General features: G+C 47.7%; 1 protein-coding gene across 3 annotated transcripts in view; it reads right to left on the bottom strand.

Annotated features, from left to right (window-relative positions):
- LOC110294411 (S-adenosyl-L-methionine-dependent tRNA 4-demethylwyosine synthase) overlaps positions 1–24185 on the bottom strand; it is an 87253-nt gene that overhangs the window by 62484 nt on the left and 584 nt on the right. Inside the window, exons 1-8 of one of the 3 annotated variants that reach the window (XM_021162632.1) lie at positions 23184–23336; positions 21689–21810; positions 16967–17089; positions 12775–12876; positions 11799–11993; positions 10476–10757; positions 4805–4927; positions 1188–1305 (exon numbers count right to left, since the gene is read on the bottom strand). In XM_021162632.1, the coding sequence (XP_021018291.1) occupies positions 1188–1305; positions 4805–4927; positions 10476–10757; positions 11799–11993; positions 12775–12876; positions 16967–17089; positions 21689–21810; positions 23184–23187 (1069 nt within the window). In that variant the 5' untranslated portion in view covers positions 23188–23336. Of the gene's footprint in view, positions 1–1187; positions 1306–4804; positions 4928–10475; positions 10758–11798; positions 11994–12774; positions 12877–16966; positions 17090–21679; positions 21811–23183; positions 23337–24185 lie in introns of those variants that run through there. The other 2 variants (XM_021162631.1, XM_029477996.1) reach the window with 2 other exon arrangements.

The raw sequence follows: 24185 nt of genomic DNA, 5'->3' as shown, positions 1-24185 counted from the left end.
TATACATCAGACAAAACACCCATATACATAAATAAATCTTTTAAAAATGCCAAGTCTGAAGATACAATGACAGACGTTAAACCAAAAAGTGAGACGAGAAACAAAGAATTTAACAAATAGAAACATCAGTGAGCTTTGGTCAAATGCAAGCAAGCCTGCTAGAAGACATGTGGCACAGTCCTCGAGGAACAAGGAGCGGACATAATAAAATAACTGAAGAAATAATAAAACTAAAGAAACATAAAAGACTCAAGATGTTGGAGATATGGCTCATAGAGGTTAAGAACTCTGGCTGCTCTTCTAGAGGACCTGTGTTCAACTCCAGCACTGTGGGTCCCAACTACCCCATTCCAGGAGATCTGAAGACTTCTGTCCCCTGGAGGTGGTGTCCAAACATACATGAAGGAAAATCAAGAAGACCCTAGGTTTGAACCCAGCACCATGAAAACAAGGCATGAGGGAACATGTCTACAGTCTCAGCATTTGGAAGGTAAAGGCAGGAGGATCAGAAGTTCAAGGTTATCCTCAATTTGATAGTGAGTTTGAAACCATCCTGAAATGCACAACCCCAAAAGAAAGCCTGAGAAAGAAGAGAATGTGATGAGGTGGCTAGGAGTGGCTCCGGCAGTCTGTTCTCTCCAGGCAATGATCAACCTTGACTGTCAGCTCCGCTGGATGGACTAATACCTAGGTATGTCCAGAATGTCAGAAACTGAGGCCTCTGGGAAATTAAATGCCCCTCTGATGGAGTCAAGAAGTGAGTAGTTTATACAAGGCAGTGCCAACTGTGGAAGGTGGGCTGGCTGGAAGAAGTGTGTCACGGGAAGAGTGGCTAAGGGTGTGGCTGCTTCCTGTCTCCAACTATCTACTTCCTATTTTGAGGTCTCTCCCAGGCAATTATGCTGCCCTGAGGCTCTATCTCATTATAGACACATGGCCACAGACCACACAGACTAAGCTTCTGAAACTGAGCTAGATAAATGCTTCCTCCTGTGTTGTTTTTCCCAGGTCCCAGTGCTCTAAATTCTGACTAACACATGCTGTGACCCAACTGCCACACTAACCAACATGAGACTTCTTTGTGTCCTGTGACAAGACTATCTATGCTATGCCCCCCACCCTGGGCAGCAAGCCAAGCACAGCAGAGAGCAGGAACGCCCAGTGCGGGCAGGCAGGCAGGCAGTCACCTTGTTTAGTCAGGGCTTCGCGCAGAGCAGGTGTTATCATAGCTCTTCCTTCGCCATCCTCGTTCTTCTCTGGGTTCCTCTGCATGGCAGCTTTCCCGTCCTGATGAGCCTTTTCTCTCTGTGTTCAATTGAGAAAATAAAATTCAGAATTGGTAACAACCAAGACTCCCTAGCAACAGTGAGGAGGCTCGTGTAACCAAGGTGAGACCCTGCATCCCACAGTGTGATCTCGCTTACAGAGAGACAATGACCAGGGTCAACAAATAAACAAAACAAAACAACCATAAAAACCCAGCCTAAGGCAATAGTTCATCTGTTTAAAAAGTATTTAATTTTTATTCTACTTTACTTAATTAGCGTGTACACGTATGGCAGTCAGAAGACAACACTTGGCAGCTGGTTATTTTCTCCTCTGTGGGCATCCCAGCAAGCTCAGGCAGCCCAGCTGGGTAGCAAGCACCTTTACACACTGAGCCATCTTTTTTTTTTTTTTTTAAATCAATGATTAAGCCGTCTAATGAGATATTGGTTGGGCGGTTGGATACACTGGCCCATCCATATCGGTGCTCGGCATTCCTATGGCAGATCTGGCATGGACAAAGTCTACTTTCTCTCTGACTTCCTCAACTGCCGTCTCGAGGTTCTCAATTTCCCCTGCAAGGTGGCCAATGGTGCCTGACATTGATGGAACTCAGGTAGTTAATACTGCAAGAGACTTGGTTGAGTTCCTTAGTGCTAATGTCATGGACTCAACACTTGCAGCAAGTTTAGAGATCCTCGCACCCATCCTCGGAACATCGATTTGGAGTTGAAGGATGGATTCTGAGTCCGGCCGTGTAAGTGTTCCCAACAGCTCCTCCGTCAGCGACGCCTCCTTCCAGGTCTCCATTTCCGGGCTGAGGAGGTTCCTTGCACCTGAGAGTCCTCTGAAGACCTCCTCCTCCACCCCACCGACATCGACAATACTTGTTGCGGAAGTCTCTGAATCAGGGATGGAGGCCTTGCCTCCTCTTTTCTTTGTTGAGATCTTGCACTGTCTGAGTAGCCCGATAAGGCAGAACAGCTTTTTCGGGTCCATTGAGGCAGAGCAGCTTGTCTGGTGTCTTAGTCAGGGTTTCTATTCCTGCACAAACATCATGACCAAGAAGCAAGTTGGGGAGGAAAGGGTTTATTCGGCTTACACTTCCATGCTGCTGTTCATCACCAAAGGAAGTCAGGACTGGAACTCAAGCAGGTCAGGGAGCAGGAGCTGATGCAGAGGCCATGGAGGGACGTTCTTTACTGGCTTGCCTCCCCTGGCTTGCTCAGCCTGCTCTGTTATAGAACCCAAGACTACCAGCCCAGGGATGGTCCCACCCACAAGGGGCCTTTCCCCCTTGATCACTAATTGAGAAAATGCCTTACAGTTGGATCTCATGGAGGCATTTCCTCAACTGAAGCTCCTTTCTCTGTGATAACTCCAGCTGTGTCAAGTTGACACAAAAATAGCCAGTACATCTGGGTTCATGATTTTTTACAGGTTAGTTCCCCACTGTGCCATCTTGCCTGCCCCACGATCACACACTTTTTAACAATCAAACACAGATAAACTGCCTAACTTTGGCAAGTAACTGACTTTCTCTGAATTTCAACTTCACCTGAAAAGGGGGCAGAATGCAAGTATTAAACAAACTACCCTTCTAGGGATTGTGCACGCCTTCAATCCCAGCACTGGGGAGACAGAAGCAGGTGGATCTCTGGGAGTTCTAGACCAGGCAGAACTACACAGAGAAACCCTTTCTTGAAAAACAAATAAATAGGGCTGGAGAGATGGCTCAGAGGTTAAGAGCACGGACTGCTCTTCTAAAGGTCCTGAGTTCAAATCCCAGCCACCACATGGTGGCTCACAACCATCTGGAAAGAGATCTGATGCCCTCTTCTGGTATATCTCAAGAAAGCAACAATGTATTTACATATAGTAAGTAAACAAATCTTTCTTAAAAAAACAAAAACAAAAACTATAAACAAATAAACAGACAACCTACAGCTTCTAGCAGGAGGTGCACCTCCCACTGGCACACTTAAGAAAGGAGGCAGAGAAAAGCAGAAGAGAAGGGGGAAAGAAGAGTGAGGGAGAGAGAAGGGAGGAAGATGGAGATTCAGGGCAGCAAGCCCACAAATGGTGAATGAACACAGTTCAGGCTGACTCTTTGACCTTCGGGCTCTGAGAAAAATTGGCCACACTTCATCCTCAAAGTCAGCACTCCAGATGCCTAAGTGTAGTCACAATGCAAAGCCAATTCGAGATGTGCCTCTGCTGGTGTAGCCTCCATATGGAAGTGAAAAACATTAAAATAAAAAAAAAAAAACCTCAATCATGTGTTCTCATCAGCTATAAATCATATTTCTCATCGGTGGCTACACACTAAGTTTAAGGCCAGCCTGGGCTACATTTGACTCTCTTTCAAAGAAACAGTAACAACAAAAAACAAAAAGACAAGAAAGGAGGAGGGATTCAGGCTGGAACTCAATGGCACTGCACAGCCCAACATACACAATGGCTCCTGGGTTAACACATAGCAACACAATAAATTAACTACACGTGTGCAAACATATACATAAAATGGAGAGAGAAAAAAAAACTGGTGACTTATTTTCAGGTCTAACTGAAGACAATAAATACACATAGTCCCTTCCATTGGATGGCTTTGTGGAAATTTTTAAAATACTAAAAACTGGCAGCTTCCGAGTCCAACAGCATTTCACTTCCAAAACTAATAGCAAAGATGGTTTCTGTTACTGTGTTCTCTAGCGACCTCTTCTGGCCACCAGATGAAAAGCAAAGAAATGTGTCCTAACCTCCCTATGCAAATTTTTAACGAAGGCTTATTAACCAGGTATAAATTCCAGAATTCTACCTAAATCTGCTACTTCATTTTCCACTTAAAGACTGCTTTTCAAATAAAGAAATTTACATTTTCAGTCAAAAGCCAAAATGTACTTGCACTGCACTACAGTTTGACTGATTTGGGGAAAAGACCATAAAAGAACTCACGTTTCTGGTTTGCTTTTTGTTTATTTGTTTGAGACAAGGTTTTTCTGTGTAGCCTTGGCTGTCCTCGAACTCACAGAGCTCCTCCTGCCTCTGCCTCCCCAGTGCTGAATGCCCTTTCTGAACCACTGTGCTCTCCTCAGCCTCCACATTAAGACTTACCCGTCCTCCGAGGAGCCTGTTTGCACAGAACTGAATGAGAAGAATGTAGCAAAGGCCAGAGAGATGGCTCAGCAGATAAACACACTTGCCACAAGCCTGATAACTTGAGTCCACCTGTGGGACTGCAGGGTGGAAGGAGAGAGAGAAGCCATTCACAGATGCTGTCCCCTGGCTGTGCCCTGTGCCCCTACATACATACAACACACAAAGTGCAGACACACGTGAAAAAAGTGTAACTTTTAATGTTCAAAGTTCATGTGAGTATGGCAAAACAAAAAAGACAAAACAACCAAACAGAACCCTTCCAGGTGGAAGCTAGAGAAATTCAACTGCCTTTCCTTCAAGCCAGACCTGTGCTGCGCCAGAGCCTAGGAGCTGAATGGATCACAGAGGCCAACCGCAGCATCCCCCACAGAAACGGTACCTTTTCCCTCTTCACGGGGTTCATGATGTTGCCCAGGTCCTCAACATCCACCACAGAAGTCAGGCTCTGATAATCCTGGGTCCCGAGCTCGTCCTCGCTGCTGCTCTCACAGGGCTCTTCCTCCTGCAAGGCCAGAACGTCAGAATCCCACACAAAGCTCAGCTCTCACGCAGCCTCCACGGCGTCCCTGTTTTATTGTGTTTGGGTGAGTTTGTGCTGCTGGTGATGGATTCCCTGGCCTTTCACAATCCTGGGCAGGCGCTCCGCCACTGCCACACTTCAAAGCACCTTTACAGTGTTTTTGTTTGAGTATTCTTTGCTGCTTTTTAATCATTATTTTGTGTTACATGCATGCATGTGTGTGTGTGTGTTGTGTGTGCGCGTGCATGCATGTACAAGTGCTTACAGTGTCCTTGTAGTGCCAACGCTTTCTTTCGTCTATGTGAGTTCCAAGGCTGGAACCCAGGTCATTGAGCTTGGTGGCAAGTTCCTTTACATTCTGAGGCATCTTACTAGCCCTGCCTGATTAGTAATAATTTTTAAAAATATAAATCATATAGGGCAATGGTGGCGCATGCCTTTAATTCCAGCACTTGCGAGGCAATGCAGGCAGATTTCTGAGTTCGAGGCCAGCCTGGTCTACAGAGTGAGTTCCAGGACAGCCAGGGCTACACAGAGAAACCCTGTCTCAGGAAAAAAAATATTCATCTTACCTCTCTGGCATCAAAGTGATCCCTGTGAAAAGGCATCACAGAGTCCGTCCGTTAGGAGAGATGGCTCAGTGGTTAAGAGCCCTGACTGCTTTTCCAGAGGACCTGAGTTCAGTCCCCACTCACATGGCAGTTGCCAACTGTGTCTATTGTTGGTTCTAGGGGATTTGGTGCCCTCTCCTGGCCCCGATGGGTGGGAGCTGCACCCACATGGTGCACAAACCTACTTACAGGTCACATAAGCAAACAAACCTCACAAAGTGACAAAAACTAATCCCTCAGCAAACTTGTCCTGTGCAAACAGGCTGGACAATGCTCGAGGGAAGAAGACCGCAGGCACACGGGGAAGTATGGGCTGCGGGGTAGCTGGATGGGACAGCACTTCCCAGCAGGCCTGGGGCCACTAAGACGCTGCTTTGAGTACCAGTGCCTGCAGCCTGGGCTCTATCTCCTCGATCCACTTGGTGACGGAGGGAACTGACTTCTACAAGGTGTCACCTGACCTCTACACACGCTCTGCAGCATGTGTGCACAGGTGCAAACACACACACGTTAAGAATTTTTTTTTTTTAAATTTTGGGCAGAGACTTGTTTGCTTCTAGATGACAAAATAGTAATGTGTCACAAAAACTGTCACTCAACAATGGGCCATATGTGTGGCAGTGGCCCCATGATCCCATATTGCCTGTGACATCACAGCCCTCTCCGTTTCTTTCAGCTACCTGCTGATGCCCACCTAGCACTGGAGCAGCCTGAACACGTCACTGCTCAGAACAGATTCTGAGGTTAAGTGCCATGTGCCTGTGACCCATTTCTGCAGACAAGTATAGTGAAGTGACTTCAATTCATCGCTGTGTAAAGGGCCAACGGTCAGCATATAGAAACAATCCCAGCCTCAGCTCTACAGCTCTGTCAGGCTTAACCCAGATGCTACTGTGCAATAGGGAGGGATGAGCACAGCTGCGACCCCAAACCCTCCAAGGGAAAGTAAGTCTGGAGAGGCAGACAGACTGACAGAGTGCTTCCATAGCACTTAGAGCCCTGGGTTCCGCCTCAGCACTGGATGCACACAGCCTGGGGATGCATACCTATATTCCCAGCACTCTGAAGGTGGAGGCAGGAGCATCACAAGTTCAAGGTCACCCTCAATCAAGCAGGTATCAATCAATGTCACCTAAGTTACATGAGACCCTGTCTCAAAATTAATCAATCAAATTTTAAAATTGGCGGCAGGTGACATTTAGCTAGCGAGTCACTTAGCTGACGATCTAGGGCTCCTCTGTAACTCAGGCTCAGAACCTCATCTCTGACAGAGACCAACTTACTGCCTCTCAAAGGAACTCATTTCATCTTCACATAAAATCTAATCAGAACTGCCATTAACTTGGCTCTGTGACCTTCAGAAAATTAAAAACCTGTCTTCAATAGAAGATGAATGCAGAGGATGAGAGATGGGTCAGTTGCCGAAAGCACTGGCTGCTCCAGGAGAGCGCCTGGGTCCAGTCCCTAGCATCCACTCGGTAGCTCACAATGGTCTGCAACTCCAGCTGTACGGAACCCACACCCTCTTCTGGCCTCCACAGGCACTGCAGGCATGTGCTAAACAAATAAATACACTTGCAGGCAAAAGACCCATACACATACATTTTAAAAAAAATAAATGAATAAATGCTTTAAAAAAAAAAACCAGGGCTGGTGAGATGGCTCAGTGGGTAAGAGCACCCGACTGTTCTTCCGAAGGTCCGGAGTTCAAATCCCAGCAACCACATGGTGGCTCACAACCATCCCTAACAAGATCTGACTCCCTCTTCTGGAGTGTCTGAAGACAGCTACAGTGTACTTACATATAATAAATAAAATAAATCTTTAAAAAAAAAAAAAAAAACCAGCCGGGCGTGGTGGCGCACGCCTTTAATCCCAGCACTCGGGAGGCAGAGGCAGGCGGNTTTCTGAGTTCGAGGCCAGCCTGGTCTACAAAGTGAGCTCCAGGACAGCCAGAGCTATAAANAGAAACCCTGTCTCGAAAAACCAAAAAAAAAAAAAAAAACCAAACAAAAGAAGTTAAATGTAACTCATAGAAGCCACTGGGGTTAGAAAATCAATGTGAAGCACCCCACCCTCCCCAGAAATGGACCAGTCCAATTATAGCAACCCCAGGGTACAGACATTACAGAGTTCGCCCGCTGTGTCTAAAAGATTTAGGGATAAGTAGCCACAGTAGGCTGCCTCTGTCGTGGAACAACTGCGCAAACATTAAGGGAACGTAAAGCTGGAAGAGTGGATGGGAAAAGTCACCTATGCTGGTGGGAGGCAGAACACAAGCAACAGTAAGCCACTGAGAAATCGCCAGCAAACTGGGAAACAAAGTGTGGGGGTGCGGGAGAGATGTGAGGAGATCACACCCTGGAAGGAAAATGGCCGAGGCTTCTAAAGTGACTGAAAGGGGCTGGGGAGACTGTTCCGTGGTTAAAGTGCTTGCTGGGCAAACACGAGGACCAGAGTTTGACTCCCTAGTTCTAATCCCTATAAACGCTGCATGAGTATGGCTGCCCACCTGAATTCCAGCCTGACTAGCCATCTCTCTCTCTGAGTGCCGGGTTTGACTGAGATACCCTGCCTCAATGAATAGGGTACAAAAGAAATCAAACACGATTGCAAACATTAACCTCTGGCCTCCACATATGTACATAAACACGAACACACACACACACACACACACATGCCCACAAGCATACACACACACATGCATACCACATACACATGTATGAAAATGGGAAATACAAACTTTAAAATATAGTCTGTATAAGGAGAGCAGTGTCTACCCGGAATACACAAGATGACGGACTAGACAGACTGCAGACAGGAGTAGCTGCGGAAAGCCTGCTACAGCACACTAGGGAAGAAAGTTACTGGTCATTTGCAGGTAAAGGGAGAGCAGATGCCTGACACTCAAAGTCACCTGTCATTTGACACTTATGCTCAGCACCAAGAAGCACTCCCCCACCCCCACCCAGTGTGACACTAGCTCGTAATGAAGGTAACGAAGAGAGGGAAAAGCAGGATGCAGGTGGAGTGAGGAGAGTGAGCAGGAGCCAAGGTCAGGTAGAGGGACGGGGTTTCTAAAACAGTAGGGAAACTGCTGAGGAGGAGGAGGAGAACGACAACAACAACGACGACGACGACGACGACTACGAGACGACGACAACCAAGCACACCTCTGATCTCAGTGACATAATGAGAGCCTGTCTTAAAAGAAACATTGCTCTTTCCAGGTGTGGTAGCATGTCACCGCAATCTTAGCAGTCAGGAAAGAGGTCACAAGTCAAGGCCAGCCTGGACTACACACACCCAGTTCCAAGGCAATTGAGAGCACAGGGCAAGGCCCTGTCTTAAAAGAGAAAACAAGAAAAAGAACCTAGTGGCACAAGCCTGTGATCCCCATTTTCAAGAAGCTAAAACAGGAAAATTCCACCTGGGCTAAAGGGTGAGTTTAAGGGTTGCCTGAGCAACTTGGTGAGATCCCATTGCCAAATATAACAGGAAAAGAAGAAGAAGAAAAAAAAACAAGACGGGTCCCCATGTGATCCCAGCACGCTAGGCAGGAAGAACTGGAACTTATGGTCATCCTCAGTTATATGTCAAGTTCAAGACCAGCTGTATGAGACCCCGTCTACAAATCATAAATGGGGGGCTGGAGATATACTGGCAAGACCTGTGATCCCATTCAATCCCCATGGGAAAAAACACCAGCCACTATGGCTTTGTGCGGCTGCACACTTGTGCACCTACACCTGTGTGGCCGAGACAAGGTGCCGTGACTGAGGCCAACCTCACAGGCAGAAGCAGACTCTACACCACCCTTTTGGAGGGAAAGTATCACCACTGTGTAGAGCTGTTAGGGCCGGGAGCAGCCTGCTAGGAAGATGGGGTGAGCGTTAACACAGACATTCAAGCCTCGTCTACTGACTGGAGCAAAAGTGGAGAAAAAGACTCCACTTGGGCCAACACTAAGAGCCGCTCCCGAAGGATGTGGCCAGGCGGTCAGCCAGAGGACGCCAGTTGTGACACCAGCAGCTACTGTGCAGCCTGAAGACAATCTCAGGACGTGGATACCGGAGGAACCACTCAAGAGTAATGCTTCCAGGCTGAGGGAGTCGGCAGGGAACCCCAGGATGAGCTGCTGCTCCAACGGTGAGCGAGAGTCACTGGGGTCAGGATACACGCTCAGACCGAGACACGCGTCACTCCTCTTAGCTTCCCTTTCTTGACCAGAGGAAGATGGTGAAAGTCAGCCTGGCTCAGCAAGGCAGCAGTGAAAGGGACAAGAATGAGTGCCATGGCCCTGAGCTTTCAGGCCCAGTGCTTGGAAACTGAGGCCAGCGAAGTACTGAGCTCCAGGCCAGCCTGGGCTACATAACCAGACCCTGTCAGACAAAAGGGAAAGGGGAACAGGGAAAGGGGGAAGTGGGAAAAGAGGAAGGAAGGGAGGGAGGGAGGGAGGGAGTGAAGGAGAGGGGGTAACAGGGTGGGATGACAAGAATGAAGAGGAGGAGGACAGCAGAGGAAGAAGAAAAGAAAGAAGAGGAAAAGCAGGAAGGAAGGAAAGAGAAAGAGGGAGGAGGAGGAGCCACACATCTAACACGTGACTAGCACCCAGTGTAAGTCACAAGCTGAGCTCTCTCTCTCTGTCTCTCTCTCTCTCTCTGTCTCTCTGTCTCTCTGTCTCTCTCTCTCTCTCTCTGTCTCTCTGTCTCTCTCTCTCTCTCTGAAACAGCGAAACAGCTGCACCTAAGTTTCAGATCATCTAACCGTGACAGAGGTAAAACAAGGTATTATCTCTTCATAGCCAGAGCCACACAGAGGACAGCCACACATGTGCTTGTGTTTTCTCTCTCTCTCTCTCACACAGACACACACACACACACACACACACACACTAAGAAAGGAGCATAAGCACACACCTCAGCATCCCCAGGATGCAATTCGCCTTGCGGGTGAGGCCTTGCCGCTCCTGGGCCATGCTGGGCCGACTCACACTTCCCTCTCTTGCAGTTCCTGCCACAGGCCTTTTTCTCCCCTCTCTGCAGGGCCTGCAGCCGGGAGATGAACTTGGTCTTCCAGGCTGTGAAGTCGGCCTCAATGCTGCCATGTTTGCTCTGAACTGCATTGCAGTCGCCTTCCCCTCGGGTCAGCACCCGCTGGGCACCGAGCATCCAGAGCCATTTGTCAACGTTCGTGCTGACCTTCAGGAAGGAAAGGGGGCAGAGAGTGAGAGAGAGAGAGGGGGGCACTGAAAAAAACACAATCCACAAACATACAAATGAAAAATCCCATCTGTCCTCTAAAGCAGGCTTCCAGGCTGCACTGCAGAAACCCAGGGATTCCAGCCACATTTCAGGAGCTTCTGCTGAGGAACACAGCACAGGTCCAAATAACAACCTCCAAGCTCCAAGCTGGGCCTGGCGACAGGATCTCAGGTCCAAGGCTCCCCTGGACTATACAGTAAGTTCAAGGCCAGCCTGGGTAACTTATGAGACTCTGCTCCAAAATGAAAAGGCTAGAAATATACCTCAGTGACAGAGCTCATGCCTAGTACACAGGAGACCCAGGGCTCAGTCCTCTGCACTGTATAAACTAGGTGTGGTGGCACACACAGCTTCACTTACAGAACTCTGAGATGAGGCAAGAAGATCAGAAGTTCAAGATTATTCTGGCTGAAAATGGAGCTCAGTGGTAGAGCCCCTGCCTAGAATCCCCCAGTGAGGAGCTGGGGGCGTGGCTCAGTGGTAGAGCCCCTGCCTAGAATCCCCCAGTGAGGAGCTGGGGGCGTGGCTCAGTGGTAGAGCCCCTGCCTAGAATCCCCCAGGGAGGGGTTGGGGGCGTGGCTCAGTGGTAGAGCCCCTGCCTAGAATCCCCCAGGGAGGGGCTGGGGGCGTGGCTCAGCAGCAGGGTACTTGTTTAGCATGCTCATGGCCTAGGTTCCATTATCAGCACCATAAACAAACAACATTAATGTAATAATATATTATTATTAGGGCTGGAAAGATGGATCAGCAGTTAAGAGAACTAGTTGTTCTCCCAAAGGAGCCACATTCAATTCCCAGCACCCACATGGCAGCTCACATGTCTGAAATTTTGGTTCCATGATATCCAGCACCTTCTGACCTCCGCAGAGACCAGGCATACACATGGTGCACAGATAAAATAATGTGTTCTCGGGAGACCTTCTCTGTCTGTCTTTTGGCTAAGGAAGGACCTAGTCCTATAACTCACCACACACCCACCTTGTTGAAGTGGCTCCGGTAGGCAGAGTCTCCCAGGCCAAACACTGCATAGCGAAGTCCCTTCAGGTAAGTTTTGCCAAAGCGGAAATCATTAGCCGATTCCTCTAACCACTTGCAGAACCACTCTGCACTCTCTGTAGGGCAGCCGTCCGTGTACGTAGCAACCAGGAAGGCACAGACGGTTTTACTAGTGATCTGAATGAAGCGGTGCTTATGTCAGAAGGATATTAGAAGCAAACATGACTACAAGAATATTCAAAGCAAGAACAGAAAGAGGACTCCGTGGTTAAGAACACCGGCCACTCTTACAGAGAACCCGGGTTCTATTCCCAGAACCTACACAGTGGATCAGAACCAGCTATAACGCCAGTTCCAGGGGACTCAACAAAGCCCTCGTCCTGCCTCCATGGGCACCAGGCATGCACATGGTGCACTTACACAAGCAGGGAAATGCTGACAGTCAACAAAAATAAAACGACATAATAAATCTCCAAAAAATAATAACATGCAGGGTTGTCTAAGTGAAGTTTGTTTTTTGAGTGCAGGCCCTCACAGCTCCACCTCGTGGTATACCAGGAATCCCAGGACTCTCAGGAGGCAGAGGCCAAGCCAGGGCTACAGGGCAGGATCCCAACTCAAAAGACAAATCAAGTGCCTGAGTCACGGTAAGAAAGCTTCCAGCTGAAATGGCTCAGCACAAATTTTTAAATTACTCTGAAGATTCTACTCACCCCATAGGGCAGGTGGTCAATTAAATTTGAATTTTAAATCTTTATTTGAATTGTGTGTGTGTGTGTGTGTGTGTGTACACTAGTGCAAGTGCCAAGGAAGCCAGAAGAGGGCATCACATTCTCCAGAGTTGGAACTGTGGGCTGCTGTTGAACGGCTCAATGTGGGTGCTGGGAACCTGACCTGGCCACAGGAGCTCTTAACTAGTGTGTCATCTCTACAGCCCCAAATTTGGACAATTACCAACCTCTCCTATCAGACTGTCATCTGGATCATATTCCTTCAGATTAATAATGGCCACAGGCAGGTCCAGAGATGTGACAGCTTTGGCAAGAATCACTGCAAATCCCTAGAAAGAGAAAAAAGATGACAAACCGTTCCGTGTGCCAAATAAAGAAAGCATGGCTGTTGTTTGCGCCCGCTGGCCAGGGAGCATGGCGCCCCCTTGTGCTGGCTGCTTCTTCAGCAGCTTTGCCTTGACCGTCATCACTGTGAACAGGGGAGGGGACTCTTATTCTTCTGCTTACAGTGTTCTCGATGAGCCACTGAGTCGCGTTCCCACTCTGTAAAGGTGCGCCCAGGATGAAAGACCTGGTTTTGGTGCTTTGCCCCAGTAGGAATAGAAAAATTATGCCAAGAATGGACATAGAAGCTGGAGGCTGGTGAGACAGCTTAGTACACAGAGGAAGGCACTTCCCCAAGCCTGATGGTTGGGCTCCTAGGGCTTACATGGTAGAAAGATAAAACCAACTCCCACAAGTTGTTCTCTGTACACATACATACAATAAGTAAATATAATAAAAGATTTTTTTTAATTTTTTAATTTATTTTAGAGGGGAAATAGTTCAGTGGATCAAATGCTTGTTATTACAAAGGCCTGAGGACCTGACTTCAGATCTATGTAAAGCCAGACACAACAGCACACACTGCAACCCCAGTGCTCCTATAACAGCAAGATTGGGCATGGACACAGGAGAAGCTCAGAAGCTAGTAGGCTTCCTAGCCTGGGCCCACAGCCGTAAACAACAGAGACCCAGTCTCAGACAGAGTAGCAAATGAGGACAGGCAGACACCCAAGCCCGTCTTCTGACCCTGACAGACCCACACTCAACACACACAAATCCAAGTAACATAAAAAATGTTTAAATTTTAAAAAGAAAAAGAAGCTAAAACCAGGCAAGATGGTTATGTACTTATAATCCCAGAATCCAGGAGTCAGAGGCAGAGGGCTCCCTGGGTCTCACGGACCAGCCAGTGTGGACTATTTGGAGAATCCCAAGCCAGTAAAGACCCTGTCTCAAAAACACAAAGTACACAGTATCTGAAGAACATCCCAGGTTTGTGGATTAGGAGTGGGTTCTGCAAACATCAGGGCTGGCAGAAGGTCAGACGAGCAAGACACGAAGGCAATTCAGTTGAACAAGACTCAGTAGCCGGTGCCAGTTCAAACTTCTAGAGTCTGACCCTGGGCAGTTTATTTTAGGCTATCTAAGTACAGCACAATTTTGGAAAAAACTTTCCTGATGATAATTAACTCGATCCTGTGAGTACAACAGAACTTAAGGCATGATTACATTGAAACTTTTTTCAAAGCACACATGACCTCTTCCATAAAGAGATGGGTTCTGTTGACTGAGATACGATGATGCTCAAGGTAAGGAGCTAGGGAGGAAAAGTCTGAGAAGCCGGAACAGTCGGGGGAGGGGGAGGGAGCAGTTGGGTGTGGCCTGGCCCTACAGACAGCCCAGAGCTCACCAGGTTATTAACTACATCCATTCCCAGATTTCTAGGTGGAAACAGGTTAAAGAGACAATGCTGTGTTTGATATTCCTGCTTTCCCAAGTGCTGATCTGTGTGCCCTCTACAAACACACACAGCACTAGAATACACACATGTGCTAGTGTACACACATGCATACAACAAACACAGCTGGGTGGCAGAGAATGGGAAGCCAGTTAATCAACAGGAGGAGGCCCTGGAGTCACCAGCAAAGATAGGAGGCAGGAAACAGAAAACCAAGTTATTATACCGCATGGAGAAAGATATACAGCTGTCAGAGACCAAGGGGCAGTTGCTCTCTCCCATGTAACATTCTTGTCAGCTCTCCCAAAGCATATGACCAAATGCCTCAGAAAAGCTCAAATTTCCAGGCAGGCTGACTCAGAGAAAAGCACCCCCTCTTTGCTCCTTGGCAGTCCCAGGACCTGGCGCCATCACCCTTCACTGTTAGCTATGACCACGTCACTGACTGGACACTCACCATGCCAGCCTCACTTCTGGGCAACATTGCACAGAAGCAAACAAAATGGACAAAGCCCTGGTCCTGAAGATGCCTCTACAAAAGAGGCAGTAGAGCATACCAGGTGCCGATGGGCACAGTAGAAGACAGATGAGAGGAAAGGTAGAGGACGGGGCGAGGGCAGCAAGCGAGATCACTATCCACAGAGCATAGCACAAGGGTGTGTGTGAAAATGTAAGTGGCTGACCCTTGTCACTCAGCCCAAAGTCCCTAAAACCCTTGAATTCACTATCTGGCCAGTGACATGACTCACCGGAGAGCCCTTAGATGACTCTGGGACAAAGGCTGGCAACCAAGAAAACCAACCATGTGACTAGAATTTAATCACCAATGACCAACGATTAAAAGGAGATATTATGCAATTACTATGCAAGCTAGAACCTAAGAGCTACTCAGCAAACGTCATGCTCGGGCACACAGAGAATCTGAGGTCAGCCTGGGATAAAGGAAAGCCTGCCTGAAGCAAACAGTTATAAGGCTCTGAATGGGGCCAGGGACACGGCTTGGTGGGCGAGTTAAGGCTCTTGCCACCAAGCATGATGACCTGAGTCTGATCCCCAGGACCCACAGAGTAAAAAGAGAGTCAACTCCGGCAGGCTGTCCTCTGAGCTCCACGTTGAGTGCAGTGGTGAACAGTGTACATACAACACACATACGTGCTAACTTCAATAACTCACAAGCATGCAGGTGGCCACAGCTGTAACACCGCTGTCATGATCCACATTGCTGTGACTCGCTGAGGAGTCTGTGCCCACGCTGTTACATTCTTGCCCTCTTCCTAAGCAACCGATTCCCCTTAACCCTCGTGCTTAAAATCTACATAAAACTGTTTCTGGATAAACTCCAATTCTGCACCCACTGACAAAGTAATAATGATGGACTAGAGTGATGGCACACGCAGCAGTTAGGAGCAGTCTGCTCTTCCAGAGGACCTAGGTTTGAATCCCAGCAATCACGGAGGTTCACATCCACGTGTAACTCCAGTCGCAGGGGACCTGACCCCTTCTTCTGGCCCCCAAGGTGCCCTTTTGCAGGCATGCAAAGACATGCAGGCAAAACATCCACCACACAAAATACATTTTTATAAAACAACAATTACAAGGCCAGTGACTCGCTCAGCTCAGTGAGTAAAAGCACCCACTGCCAAACCTGATGCCCTGAGCTTGCCTCCCCTCCCCTATCCACACCCCGTCTTCCCTTCCCTCTAGCCACATGATGGAAGGAGAGAACTGACGCCCGCCATTTGTCCTCGGGCATCCACACGTGTGCCCACACACAGGCTCAAACACACACAAAGTAATAAAGGTTTTTAAAGGAAATAATGACGATAAAAAGTACTATTCCAAACAGACCACCTGAGACTGTCTTGAACAGAACAGCTCTTCTGTATAATGCCCACAGGAGGGCAGTAGAACCCTCTCTAGCAGCACACAAAATAATGGTTTTTATGAAAGACCCATTTTCACGTCAGTCTTACTCAGTCACTTCGTAGAGAGCACTCAACAGTTGTGACCCTCATCCCAGGGAAGCTAAGAACACATGCATCCAAGAAGAGCAGCCCGGGAAGTCTGCTCCACACATCTCCAGCTGAGTCTACCTTCCCTGCCTCTAACACACTTGCGGCACACTGACTAGATGTGTGTGAACTTGCCAGAGATAGACCCCATTGCTGACACCATCGCCATCGTTCAGTTTACACTAGTTAGTGCCTGGCACATCCAACCAACAGCTGAAAGCCACAGGCACCCCAAGGCAGCTAGAAAACCAGCACCTAAATAAATAAATAAATAGATAATAAATAAATAAATCAGGCTTGCCTCATTACCAGAGTGCTGGACAATTTTTTCTACCTTGATCGTGAGGTCCTACATGTGCGATTACAATGTCATGTGACAGTGTTGGACATGCCTTAAGTCCACGTCCTACCCCCACAGCAGAATTTCCACCCTCCAGAGGCAGACAAGGGAGAGCAGAGCCTACAGACACTGAGCCCAAGAGAAGGAAGTCATCCACCATTCCAGAACAAAGAAAGAAGGGGGAAGGGACTAGAAGGTTGACAGAACTAACTGCTCAAGAGGGTTTCTGGCATTTCCTTTAAACACTGGCAAAACAAAGGAGAGGCATGGTGCAAAGTGTTCACCTTGGCAGTGCCCGTCTGAGATCCATAGAAAATCTTCACTCCAGAAACGTGTGTCTGCTTCTTCTGAGGGGAGAGGGAGCTATCAGGAGCTCCTGGGACACTTTTCTCCTGGGAACGAGTGACCTTGAAGACGAACAGAGGAAGAGAATCCATCAAGACTCAACCTTAGGCAGAGGCAGGTGGATCTGTGAGTTCAAAGCCAGCCTCATCTACAGAGATCCAGGAATCAACCTCTCCCTCACTTTGAGCGGTACGAATATTAACACAGACTTTCTAGGTGTATACCTCGGCTCATCCTCTTAGCCTAACTTGGTCCTCAAAAGGCAGGACCCACTTCGTCCAAGTTGCATGATGCCCATGTTCTGCAGAGGAATTCTGTAGCCTCCTCTTGGCCTGTATGGAGGGCTGGTTCCAGGATAGACAAGACATACACAGCTACAGGACTTCTTTTTTTTTTTTTTTTTTTTTTGGTTTTTCAAGACAGGGTTTCTCTGTGTAGCCCTGGCTGTCCTGGCACTCACTATGTAGACCAGGCTAGCCTCGAACTCAGAAATCCGCCTGCCTCTGCCTCCCGAGTGCTGAGATTAAAGGCATGCGCCACCACGCCCGGCTTAGGACTTCTTTCTTTAGGGAGATGTATACAATGTCTACCCCTCCTTAGAGCACTCTCAAACAAACCATTCCACCATTCCATCCAAGCCCAACCTGGGCAACCTGAAAGCAGCCGCCATCACCTTAAAACTCCTACCCCAGAATGGTGGATGGCTTCCCTACAGCTGCAGAGATGGAGTCTGCTACTTAGGTAATCTCCCACGTTCTACAGACTCTAGCTCCTTCCAAGAACGAAAGGCCACAAGGGTATTAGAACAGAATTACAAGGAGTTACAGAAACAAAGAATGGAACAAAGACTGAAGGAATGACCATCCTGAGACTGCCCCACTTGGGAATCCATCCCATAAACATCCACCAAACCCAGACACTATTGAAGATGCCAACAAGATTTTGCTGACAGGAGCCTGATATAGCTGTCTCCTGAGAGGCTGTGCCAGTGCCTGGCAAATACAGAAGTGGATGCTCACAGTCATCCATTGGAGAGAGCACAGGATCCCTAATGAAGGAGCTAGAGAAAGTCCCCAGGGAGCTGAAGGGGTTTGCAGCCCTACAGGAGGAACAAAAATATGAACTAACCAGTACCCTCAGAGCTCCCTGGGGCTAAACCACCAATCAAAGTCAGCGTTCAATGGGAGGAGAGGCCCTTGGTCTTGTGAAGGTTCTATGCCCCCGTATAGGGGAATGACAGGGCCAAGAAGCAGGAGTGGGTGGGTTGGAAAGCAGGGGGGGTATAGGGGATTTTCAGAGGAAACTAGGAAAGGGGATAATATTTAAAACGTAAATAAAGAAAATATCTAATAAAAAATTCAAAAACAAACAAACAAAAAGAACAGAATTGAATATACATGGCCAAGAGGAACAAGATTGGGGAAGCAACCTGAATCTCAGCTGTGTCGCTGGACACCCCTCCTCCTGTGAGGGAGAATCAACAGTCACCAAGCCTGATCTCTTGCAGTCAGAGCAGCTCTGACAGAGACAGCTGTTATGCACAGAGGATGACAAACGAATATGTATGCACACACACATAGACCACCACCACCACCACCCCTGGTGGTGTGTGTGTGTGTGTGTGTGTGTGTGTGTGAGTATCATGTGATCACCAAGGACTGAAGAAGGTGTTGGATTCTCGGAACTGCAGGTACAGGCAGTTATAAGTCACCTGACATGGGCTGTGGGAGCAGAGCTGGGGTTCTCTGCAAGAGCACACATGGTCTTAAAAGCAGAGCCATCTCTCCACGCCCACAGTCAGCTTTTTATGTGGATTCTGGGAATTGAACTCAGGTTTGCGTGACAAGTGCTGTAACTCACTGACCTATCTCCCCAGTCCAGTTGCCAAATACCTTCTATTCTTTTGACTTAATCCTAAAAACCATGAGGATATAATGGGCAAATTGTGGATTCTTGTGTTCTGACCTTCAGTGTGTATAAAGGAAAGATTACCCTAATCCCTAAGGGCACAAAACAACTTTATTTTTCTCATATACTTATCTGTTTATCTATCCATCTATCTCTTTGTTTATTTTTATCTTTTTTCTGTTGTTGTTTGGTTTTTGTTTTCTGTTTTATTGAGGCTGGGTCTCTTTACATCGCCCTGGCTGTCCTAGAACTCACTTTATAGACCACACCAACCCCAAACTCACGGAGATCCACCAGGCTGGTCTACAGAATGAGTTCCAGGACAGCCAGGGCTATACAGAGAAACCCTATTTCAAAAAAGAAAAAAATCTTTTTGATTTTAACTTAGGCCATTATAACATAGTCTTTAAAATCTTAAGGGGAAAAAAATTAAGGCATTAAACAAAAATCTAGACCCAATGCCCCCTTGTGACCTCCAAGGGCACAGACCTACATGTGGGCAAAAGATTCATGCATGTAAAAAAAAAAATTCTGCTGGGCATGGTGGCGCACGTCTTTAATCCCAGCACTCGGGAGGCAGAGGCAGGTGGATTTCTGAGTTCGAGGCCAGCCTGGTCTACAGAGTGAGTTCCAGGACAGCCAGGGCTATACAGAGAAACCCTGTCTCAAAAAAAAAAAAAAAAAAATCTTAGAAAAAAAGAAAGATGAAGGGGAGGTGGATCAGGCAATCCAGACTGGGCTGGAGAAATGGCTCAGTGGTTAAGAGCACTGACTGCTCTTCCAAAGGTCCTGAGTTCAGTTCCTAGCAACCACATGGTGGCTCATAACCATCTGTAATGGGATCTGATGTGCTCTTCTGTTGTGTCTGAAGACAGCTACAGTGTACTCACATACATAAAATAAATAAGTCTTTTAAAAAAAAATCTAGACAAACAAAAATGTGATTTTTTTAAATTAGGTATTTTCCTCATTTACATTTCCAATGCTATCCCAAAAGTCCCCCATACCCAACCTCCCGACTCCCCTACCCACCCACTCCCACTTTTTGGCCCTGGCATTCCCCTGTACTGGAGCATATAAAGTTTGCAAGTCCAATGGGCCTCTCTTTCCAGTGATGGCTGACAAGGCCATCTTTTGATACATTTGCAGCTAGAGTCAAGAGCTCCGGGGTACTGGTTAGTTCAAAATGTTGTTCCACCTATAGGGTTGCAGATCCCTTTAACTCCTTGGGTACTTTCTCTAGCTCCTCCATTGTGGGCCCTGTGATCCATCCAATAGCTGACTGTGAGCATCCACTTCTGTTGCTAGGCCCCGGCGTAGTCTCGCAAGAGCCAGCTATATCTGGGTCCTTTCAGCAAAATCTTGCTGGTGTATGCAATGGTGTCAGCGCAAAAATGTGATTGAATACCCTGTGGGCACTAGGCATGGAGCTGCCAGCTGGTAATCTCAACACTTGGGAGGCTGAAACAGGAGGACCACCCAAGTTCAAGGCTAGTGGCTACAGTGTGCAGCCAGGGATATATAACACAGCTCTAGCTCATGCTAGGTGGGTAGGTGGGGGTACTGGCTGGTTCTGTGTGTCAAGTTGACACAGGCTGGAGTTATCACAGAGAAAGGAGCTCCAGTTGAGGAAATGCCTCCAAGATATCCAGCTGTGAGGCATTTTCTCAATTAGTGATCAAGGTGGGAGGGCCCATTATGGGTGGGACCATCCCTGGGCTGGCAGTCTTGGGTTCTATAAGAGAAAAAGCTGAGCAAACCAGGGGAAGCAAGCCATGGCTTCTGCATCTGCTCCTGCTTTCTGACCTGCTTGAGTTCCAGTACTGACTTCCTTGGTTATGAACAGCAGTATGGAAGTGTAAGCTGAATAAACCCTTTCCTCCCCAACTTGCTTCTTGGTCATGATGTTTTTGTCCAGGAATAGAAACCCTGACTAAGACAGAGTTCAGTTCCCAGCACCCCCATGGTAGTTTGCAAGCATCTGTAACTCCAAGAGACCCAATGCCCACTTGTGACCTCCAAGGGCACAGACCTACATGTGGGCAAAAGACTCATACATGTAAAAAAAAAATTCTTAGAAAAAGAGAAAGATGAAGGGGAGGTGGATCAGGCAATCCAGATCCATCAGTTGCGTGTGCGCACATACACACAGAGGACCTGAGTTCAAACCCCAGCACCCACATAAATAAAAGCTGGGTGTGCTGACACATACCTGTGATTTCAGTGCAAGGGAGGCAAGAAAGAAAGAAAGAAAGAAAGAAAGAAAGCCGGGCAGTGGTGGCACATGCCTTTAATCCCAGCACTTGGGAGGCAGAGGCAGGAAGATTTCTGAGTTCGAAGACAGCCTGGTCTACAGAGTGAGTTCCAGGGCTACACAGAGAAACCCTGTCTCGAAAAAAAGACAAAGAAAGAAAGAAAGAAAGAAAGAAAGAAAGAAAGAAAGAAAGAAAGAACAAACTGGTTCTTCACTGGCCAACGACCATGGCCCGATCTACAAACTCCAGGTTAAACGGGAGACCCCGATCACAAAATTAGATGAAGCAGCAGAGAAAATGACTCAGCTGTCCAGAGCACACACTAAGCTGTTCCCAACACCCATACCAGTTCCAACCACCTGTATCTCCTACTCCAGAAGATCCAACACCCTCTTCCATCTTCCACAGGCACTGTACACATACCCACACATGGGCTCCCTAATTAAAAATAAAACCGTTTAAGGGGAGAGGTAGAGAGAGAAGACCTACCCCAATTACCTGCTTCTTGATGATATGGACACAGATGCAAAGGGTAAGGCCCAGGGCACAGCCCATATATATGTAGAACCTGTTCATCCACAGTGACAGCAAAGGCGAGAAGTCCCACACATCCAGAGGCCCTGAGTTTAAAACCACACAGATGTAACAACACACGCGGCCACACACAAAGACGCCCATTGATGTTGTAAGAATTATGAGGCAGAGGCAGACAAATTTCTGAGTTCGAGGCCAGCCTGATCTACAGAGTGAGTTCCTGGACAGACAGGGCTATACTGAAAAACCCTGACTCCGGGAAAAAAAAAAGAATTATAAGCCAATGTCATGATCTAGGAAATGTAGATGGCTGGGTCAGTTTTTTGGTTGAAACAAAGTCTCATTTTGGAGACTGGGCCCGTCCTCAAATTTACAATCCTCTTGCCTCTGAGTACAAAATGGCACCATGTCTGACTCTTTTTTTTTGTTGTTGCTATTTTTGTTGTTCTATGACAAAGAGCCTCTCTACATAGATATGGCTGTCCTGGAACTCTCTAGGAAGACCAGGCAGACCAGGCTGGCCACCTGCCTTTGCCTCCCAAGTGTTTGGAGTAAAGGCATGTGCCACCATTAAAAAGGATTTATTTGTATTACTTTCAGTTACATGGAGGCAAGATGAGCCATAAACACAGAAGGTGAAGATTTTTTTCACAGGACTAGAAATCTGAAATTTATTGGGGTTTTTTTGTTGTTGTTTTGTTTGGTTTTTGGTTTTTTTTTTTTTTTTTTTTTTGGTTTTTGTTTTGGTTTGGTTTTTTCGAGACAGGGTTTCTCTGTGTAGACCAGGCTGGCCTTGTCAGAAGTCCGCCTGCCTCTGCCTCCCAAGTGCTGGGATTAAAGGCGTGCACCACCACTGCCCGGTGAAATTTATTGTTTACGGGTGCTGTTTAATCGACCCAGAAGTCCCAAAACATGGATAAGGAGTTACCCCACCCCCCGCCCCTGAGGTTAGGCCAATTTCCATCGAAACGTGTCCTTAGGCTCAGAAAGGGGAAAACCTAGTTAAGAGCTCCCAGAAGCGACAGCCTCCTGCTAATATGTGCGTTCAGTAGGCTGAGGTGGGAGGAACACCGTTAATTTTTAAAACTAACCCGGGCTACATCCGAGTTCCAGGCCAACTTAGACTACAGAGCAATTTCCTAATCCCCCTGGGTAGTGAGTTCCAGGTGAGCCTCAGCTATCCACTGAATGCCGAACTAGTTGCTATACAAGCTGAGATCCACACATAGTCTAGACGGTGAGTCCCAAATTTTCCTGAGCTTACACTGTGAGTTCTGAGTTAACTTGGGATACATAATACAGTCCTTTCAAAAGAAAAACAGAAATAAAAGGAAAGAAGAAAAAATAAGATACAATAAAAACAAACAGTAACACATCAAGTGTAGCAACCTAAGGCCCTCCGTGGAGGGGGAAGCTGTTGCCTTCTGCCCGCCCGAGACCCTGGCCAGCCCAGCCTCACCCATCCTCCGCGGAGCCCAAGCCACGCAAGTCAACCGGCAAAGGCAGAGAGAGAGGGACAGCGAACAGGAGGGTCGGGTTTACAGGGCCAGGGAAGCCATGCAGTCCGCAGACCTGCCCGCGTTGGTTGCAGGGGACAGAGGCGGGCTCAGAAGAAAAAAAAAAAGGAGCTAGTGGAAGCTCTAACTTCCTCTCTGATAGGCTCAAATAGAAAAGAGGCGGGACCAGAGAGAAGCCATCGCTTCTAACCCTGAGAAAGATGCTAGAGCACTTCCTGTACTTCTCGGATTGGCTCAGAGTGGAAAGGGGCGGGCCTGTGGGAAACCCGGTCCAGAGCGGGAGATGCAAAAGCAAGCGTGCTTCCTGCTCCACTGTATTTCTCGCATCAGCACAGAAGGAGAAAGGGCAGGGCAGAGGGCAGTACTATCAAGAAATAAGTGACAACCTGGCATACTCCTGACCATTAATCCTAGCACTCCAGAGGCACAGGCAGGCGGATCTCTGGGAGTTCCTAGTTAGAGGATAGCTTGTTCCGCCGCGTAGTGAGCTCCAGGACATACGTATGCCAGGGCTATAATGAGACCCTGCCTCAATCAATCAGTCAATAAATGAAAGAAACGAATTCAGCTTGATGACACAGACCTGTATTTCAGCGCTCTTGAGGCTGAAACAAAATGATCACGAGATTCAGGATAGCTACTATTTGGAGAAAGAGTCTCACTGTGTAGATCTGGATGGCCTGTAACTCGCCTATATAAAACAAAATGGCTTGGAATTTACAACGCAATTAGCCTGCCTCTGACTCCCAGGTGCATAGGTGACTAAGCCAAGAGAGTTTTTATTTACTTCTTTTAAAAAATTATAGCCGGGCGTGGTGGCGCACGCCTTTAATCCCAGCACTCCCGAGGCAGAGGCAGGCGGATTTCTGAGTTCAAGGCCAGCCTGGTCTACAGAGTGAGACCCAGAACAACCAGGGCTACACAGAGAAACCCTGTCTCAAAAA

The sequence above is a fragment of the Mus caroli genome, chromosome 5 (assembly GCF_900094665.2).
Source record: "Mus caroli chromosome 5, CAROLI_EIJ_v1.1, whole genome shotgun sequence".
Lineage (NCBI taxonomy): Eukaryota > Metazoa > Chordata > Mammalia > Rodentia > Muridae > Mus > Mus caroli.
Note: the sequence above shows the minus strand (reverse complement) of the source record. Positions and strands in the feature narration are given on the sequence as shown.